The sequence below is a fragment of the Lolium rigidum genome, chromosome 4 (genome assembly GCF_022539505.1).
Source record: "Lolium rigidum isolate FL_2022 chromosome 4, APGP_CSIRO_Lrig_0.1, whole genome shotgun sequence".
Classification (NCBI taxonomy): domain Eukaryota; kingdom Viridiplantae; phylum Streptophyta; class Magnoliopsida; order Poales; family Poaceae; genus Lolium; species Lolium rigidum.
The window spans coordinates 95,925,368-95,932,152 of NC_061511.1; the positions used below are offsets into that span (position 1 = coordinate 95,925,368).

Below are 6,785 nucleotides of genomic sequence, written 5' to 3' on the forward strand. Positions count from 1 at the left end.
TTTTTAAAATTATTTTTAATTATTTTATATAATGAGAGCATTTGCTCCTATGAGCCAAATTGCCACCTCCGTCTCTCATGGGGCTTTTAGCTAGATCTAGAAATCCAACTGCACTCCCGAAGTCAAGTTCTTTTGCTGGTTATTATTCTCATGTACGTTTAAATACCACTTTGTTTTGTTTATAATCGTCTTTACAACACGTGAAGAATCAAGATCTATTTACAGAGGATTGGAGTATATGACGAGTGATATTTTTATTTAACATGGATGGCAACATGGTCTACAAACTGGTCCTCAATCACCTTAGGTGGTCTACCGTCCCTTCACGATTATTGTGTTTTTTGCTTTTTCTTTTTTCTCGCGTGGACTTGTTGCGCTGAGTAATGATGTAATGCTCGAAAAAAGGGGGTATAATGCTCAAAACTCTTGAGTAACAAAGCCCCCTCTATAGAAAGGATTAAATACCAAATGTATGTTGAAAAGGAAGAATTATTATATCATCAACTTGAATTTTAATTGCATCATTTTATCGTAATCTTTGTAGAGGGACAAGTTTCTTTAGCTTTCTAACAGGATGGCTACAGGCGTCCATTTGTAAATATGTGACTATACTGATTTTATTAACACTAGGGGTCTTCCCTCCCTCCCCAATTAATTGATACGTTCCTATCTACTTTCCCAATTAAAGCAGACAAAACTGGGTGAGTTAATTTAGGCCAGAGAAAATATATAATTAACATAATTAAAGCAGAGAGATCAACTTATATCAATTTCTTTTAGTATCATGTGCTGACACTTTCTGAAATCTTTACAGAATGCAACGCCAATTCCGAGCATGCATGAAGCTGCTTTTCTTTAGACTGGTTGGCTGTACATGGGTTTATCCCCTACGTTTCTCTACAAGCGCTATGGGTTTGTGGACATTTTAAACTGAAACTGCTGGCTTTGTACATGAAACATCTAGGACATCAGCTGAACGGATAGAACAACTGAACAAGGTATAAAGACGAAGTTCTTGCAAGGCCGGATCTAACATCAGGACGGCACAAACAGGCATCTCATATTACCCAAACTAACTGGCCCAGCTTTCGACTCTAATCTTCACGCAAAGATGATTGAGTGAGTCAACTACTGCACACATCATGTACGTGGGTGTGGAGGCCTTGGCAACATAGTGCTCGCCAGATCTTCATTCAACTTTACGGGTAGGGGTGGCATCTGCCTCATTATTTCTGGAGCATTTCCTACCCTGCAATAAGGAAAATGATCCAATTGTTACATTATTGCTGTTTCACTGGATATAGAAACATCCTTAAAGGGCAGCTACATATATATAAATAAATGAGCTTTAGTACTTTAAGATGACAGAAAAAGTGTTTTGTTCTTTAAACTGCTTTAACAGAAAGTATACTTGACAGTTGACACAACAAGAATAATAAAAGAACAGCCAACGGTATCCCCAAAGAAGAAAACATACTGATGTTGAAAGTATACCGCATAGATTCCTAACCAAAGGGAGACCAACGTGCTTGGCAGTCAGTATAAACTTCCTAAAAATGTGGATGTGTTTTCATTCACAGTTCAACAACGAGAAAACCATCCTATGAACATAGGCCTAGATATGGTAGAGTAAATAGGTGATAAGCTCTCTCAACTTTCTTCATGCAAGCTGCAATGTACTTAATACAGGTATTCATGAGATCTTAGAATAAGCTAGTTGCAGAACTTACTGTCCCAGGACTGTGAGTATATTATCCCTAGTCTCACATAAAAGAGAGAGGTTCTCCTGCACCTGCAAAAGGTCAATGAATATTTGAAGTTTTGAACGTAAATAACGTGAAAAATATCAAATGAATATGACATGCCTGTATAATATCATCAACAAAATAAAACAATCTAACATGTTCCATATGACAAATATTTGGAAGAACTGGAAGTATATAATACTTTCAACTAGGCACTTCTTTCACATATGCAAGATTATAAGCATCTTAAAAATTCATGTGGATACTGCAGAGGGTTTACTCAGCAATGTTCTATCAACAGACACATGATTGATCTTTCTAAATACAGCTTTGCCTGACATAGATTGTGTATTCATGTGGAGAATATATTCACAACTTGAAGGCACAGCCAAAACACTGTAAAGTAACCTTGAAAATTAAGCCGCAACAATTTTGACCATAACAAACTTATTTGTCATTGACCTTGCAATTTATCCCGCAACCAACAGACCACAACAGACATATTTGCTACTCATAAAGGAACTGAGCGGTAGCTCAGTGGTAGGGCCACTGCCAGCGCTCCAGGCCAGCCGGGTTCGATCCCCCACGGGAGAGAATAGTGAAACCGAGTATCCTTCTTCTATCAAAAATACCGAGGGGTCCTTCCCCCTCTGGCCTCGTTTTTTTATATTTGCTACTCATATGATCATATTTTGTCAGAGGTAAATGCTGGGACCTGAAACTTTTACATGGAAAATAGGAAATACCTGCATGTTTGAAATGTTCTTATAGATCTGGTTTAACAAATGTGCATTGTGCTCCAGAAGTTCCCCAGTTGGACCACCAATTGCTGCAATGATACAATACTTAATGATAAGAAAAGTCAAATCACAAGTCTATCCTAAGCAAACAGGAAATATACTTTCTTAAACAAAGTTTAGGACATTGATAGCTTTAACAAGGTTTAAAAAAGATGATGATCATCTACTAAGCCAGTTTAAGTAAACTGCACTCCATTCCTTGATCACAAACAACGCGATATTGTACAAGAAAAAACATTTGGTGGGCATGCCATGCTATTATTGTTTGCTTTGACCTGCATAGGAGCAACTTAAGCTTACGTCGACTAAATTAGTATAAAACTAGGAACTATAAGTTTTTTGCTCTGCTGATAAGAGACCCGAGAAACATTTTTACACTAATATAACAGCAGGAACAAGAATTTTGTTGAAAAGCAAAACAACAGTATTAAGAAAGGTCTTACCAAGCTGTAACTACACACTGCAAAGGGAAAACAGACCCCCACAAAAGTATTAAGTATAAACGATAATATGCACAATTCCTAAACCAACAAAATACTAACCTTTGTATGATCCATCATCATCATCCATAGGGAGAACAGGAACGGAATATGGAGGAACATTGGATCGTGCCAAGTGAGCAGGCTCTTTTGTTGAAGAGTCAACTTTTTCCTACAGTTTGATAGAAACATAAAAATCATGGGAAAAAATGGAGAATATATCTAGTTGAAAATTTCTCTAGTTGTAGGCAATCCTAATAATGTTTTTTCACATCCTAATATGAGTGTGTCCCCATAAATCAACTACTGACTTCTTTTGGTATTTAAATTTGAACATTTACTAAAATATTATTCATTAATGCAAATAATAAGAACAAAGATTTAAAAAGGAGTCATCAAAAGAGGAGGTTAGTGACAACCTTCTTTTCTTTGCTTTTCTTAACCACCTCTTCCTTCCTTTTCTTGTTGTTCTCCTTTTTCTGCATGAGAAACATATGTTGATTACTTCATACTCCCTCTGTTCAATTTCAATCTACATCCTAGGAAAAATCAGACAAACTAGTACTGCATTTATTAGTACTACTTAAACCAATCCAAGCTACATTGAAAGTAATGACATCCAATAGAGAACAAGACAGCTTTGTTTTCTGTGTTTTTGTTGACTAAAAGTTAGAATGTAGATTCATATGGAATAAAATTTTAGCCTACAAAATCCACCGAAAATGACTATTTCTTGATGATGATCTCAAACCTTCAAAGGATCATCTCCAAAATGATGCCGATTTTAAATAGGACATGAGATTCATGGTGATGACCTAGGAACTAGTACGTTCGTGAGGATACTAAGTTAAGTTTACCACAACAATATATCAGATATTTGAGATAGTCCTCACTATTGTCATGGCAGTAGAGATCATTCACATTGTGAATCTGCTTCCTGAATGCAATATCCCTTTGTTTGGTAAGTGGGTCCTGTTTCCCTGAGTTAAGTGGCAGACAAGACTGGTACACAGGGCATCCAAACATGGTGGTTTACCAGAAAAGGGCAGAACTATTTGGAGTTAAACAAGGAATACAAGTGCCAGTGAAACATGAATGGGCAACATAGAAAAATTGAGATCAGTTGATAAAGAATCCCAATTTCTCAACCAAAAGGATGTGTTTGCTTCATGTATTGCTAGTTTAGCAAATACACAACGCATATTACTTGATCTAATGAAAACAGAAACTCATCTGCAAAGCAATCACAATCACAACCTAAGTAATAGAAAGATGTTGCAAAAAAAAGCAGTTCCTTCACATCAAGCACAAGAAAGCTGATAGTTAGATTTCAGTTTAGCATATTAAAAAGGCATATTTTACGGTACCCTTTACTACCTGCCAGGGGTGAGTATACCCATTGATTTACAGGGGCAATGTGTACTTTGAATCAAAAAATCATTTATTGAAGCACAAATCCCACTAAATATCCCGCTAATTTAGCCTAAAATCATGGCAACCGATCCTGATTTTTTGATTCCATATTCTTCCCTGAGTAATACCTTCTGATTTTTGTAGCTCACTATCCATTATTCCTACAACTTCATAACAACCTCGACGGATTTCATGCAACCATGGCTGCCGGCCAGCCACGCAATGTGCTGGCAGAACTCACGGCCACAGTACAAGCCTGGCCACTCTAATCAAACAATGGGCGACTTTCCGTGTTCTGTTAGTTAGTTCTAGCTTTCTAGGAAACCAAAACCCGACAACTCTGGCAGCTTCAGTTTAGAAGACCATCCCAGCGTCAATTAGCCAGGCCTGGCGGCATGCATGCCTTGTAGCAGGCATTATGAGGCCTTCCTTTTTAACGGGATTTACTCCGGTTTTACTGACTAGTATCCTATATACAACTCAGGTTTTACGCACTAGTGTAAATTAATACTCCCTCTGTTCCTTTCTATAGTGCCTATTTTTTTTTTGGCACGGAAATTAGCGCAAGCAAATTTATTGACACAAAACCCCCCAGCGCTATTTGCGAGAAAAAAAAGGAAACTGGAAACAGATCGGAGACGTGATCTGCTCCCTACGCGCGGCCTACTCCTTCCTAATCTCACGTGATCTGTATTTGCTATTTCCTTAACAGACGCGTGCGTGATCTACTCCTTCCTAATCTCACGTCCAGATTTTCTCTACGTGATTACATACCAGATTTTGTCAACGTGAACAGATTCTTTCCAGATTTTCTGGACGGAAACAAATCGGTGGAAGGGGTTATTTGCAAAAAAAACACAGCTTTCCTCTTATATTCTGAAACAATTGCGAAAAAACAATAGGCATTATAGAAAGGAACGGAGGGAGTACAAGCCATTAGATCCACAAAAATAAACGGCCTATAGATAAGTTGGGGGTACAATAAAAGTCCTCAATAAAAAAAAAGTTTAACAAATTAAAAAGCACAGAGGACTCAGCATACAACTTACAGACATCCATCTGCAACGAAGGGCGACATCTCGTACTGTCTTGTTGGGCAGACTCAAAGCGACTTTTGCATAGCGAACTATAGCTGCATCAAGTGCATACCTGCGAAAGTTGCAGAGCCACATAATAAGATGGATCCATGTAATATTGGTACAGATAATGACAAGAATATTAAGTGACAATAAGATGACAAATATGTGCTAGAATACGAGACCGAGAAAAAAAAACGGCAAATCAATTTAGCTGTTGCTCCGAGTGCATCATCATCATGGCATAATTTCCTAACCAGGCACGATATTTATTCTTGAGGCAGCTCGTATGGAAGTTCATCTTGAGAAAATTGACTGCAAGTCCGCATTAACTGTCTCCTGTCATTCAGTAACAAGGCCTAGGCCCCAAACATGCTTCCATTCCAGCCACGCTACATGCCTAAATAGCACGGACTGACCCCAAAATGGGTAAGAGTGCGAGAAGGAAACCGCAGAAGGGAGATTACTTGGCCAATCCGTCGTCGAGCACGGCCTGCTCCTCGGGTGACCACTGCATGGCGAGCCCGGGGTCGTGGCGCAGCGCGGCCGCGGTGCTCGCGGCCAGGCCGTGCTGCAGCGCCACAGCCGCAGGGGAGGAGTGGCGGCGGGGTCCACCGAGGGACCCCGAGGGGTCGGCGTTCGCCCCCATCGCGGCGCCAACTCGGCTCGGGGATTCCGACGAATTTGAGCAAATCCCGCGGACAGGCGAACGGATTCCCGCGGTTTAGAGTGGGGAATTGGGATTCCGTACGGAAGGCTCCGGCCGGACGGCGAGTAGAAGAGGTGAAGATGGTTTGGAGGCGGCCGGCGACGAGCCGGGGACGGGACGGGAGGGGTGGAACGGCGGCGGAGAGACGGGGATTTCCTTCTTTGTTTATTACGCGTATTTGGGTTGCGGAGCTTCTAGCCGGTCTTCAATTATGAGAACCTCTTTGGATCTTTTTTTATATTTTTTTTAGATGGACCTTTTGGATCTTTTTTCACCTGTTTCTTTCCATTTTTGTTACCCATAATGGGCCACGGCTCATATGACACGTTACTAGTTCAACTTAATGCGTCGATTGGACCGGAGGGCAGTACCTCCGGAAGAAACCCAAAGCGTTGTGTTTTTACTAGAATTGATTATGTGCACGACACTAAATTACGAATACGGAGATTCGAACTTGGACGGGAGGGGATGTCCATCCCAACCACCGGGCTATGCCTCGGTTCACAAATATTAACGCCTCAGTTCACAAATAGTAGGGAGTAGTAAGTATGTGCGAAACTTCA

At 40.1% G+C, this 6,785-nt stretch overlaps 1 protein-coding gene across 1 annotated transcript; it reads right to left on the bottom strand.

Moving 5' to 3' along the window:
- Window positions 1–742: 742 nt before the first annotated feature.
- LOC124649772 lies at window positions 743–6,412 on the bottom strand. The gene is made up of 7 exons (XM_047189347.1): window positions 5,981–6,412; window positions 5,487–5,586; window positions 3,444–3,503; window positions 3,088–3,196; window positions 2,492–2,574; window positions 1,731–1,792; window positions 743–1,249 (listed from the first exon to the last, which is right to left on the bottom strand). Exons 1-7 carry the CDS (start codon window positions 6,160–6,162, stop codon window positions 1,141–1,143), a joined length of 705 nt encoding a protein of 234 aa, XP_047045303.1. The 5' UTR covers window positions 6,163–6,412; the 3' UTR covers window positions 743–1,140.
- Window positions 6,413–6,785: the final 373 nt, after the last annotated feature.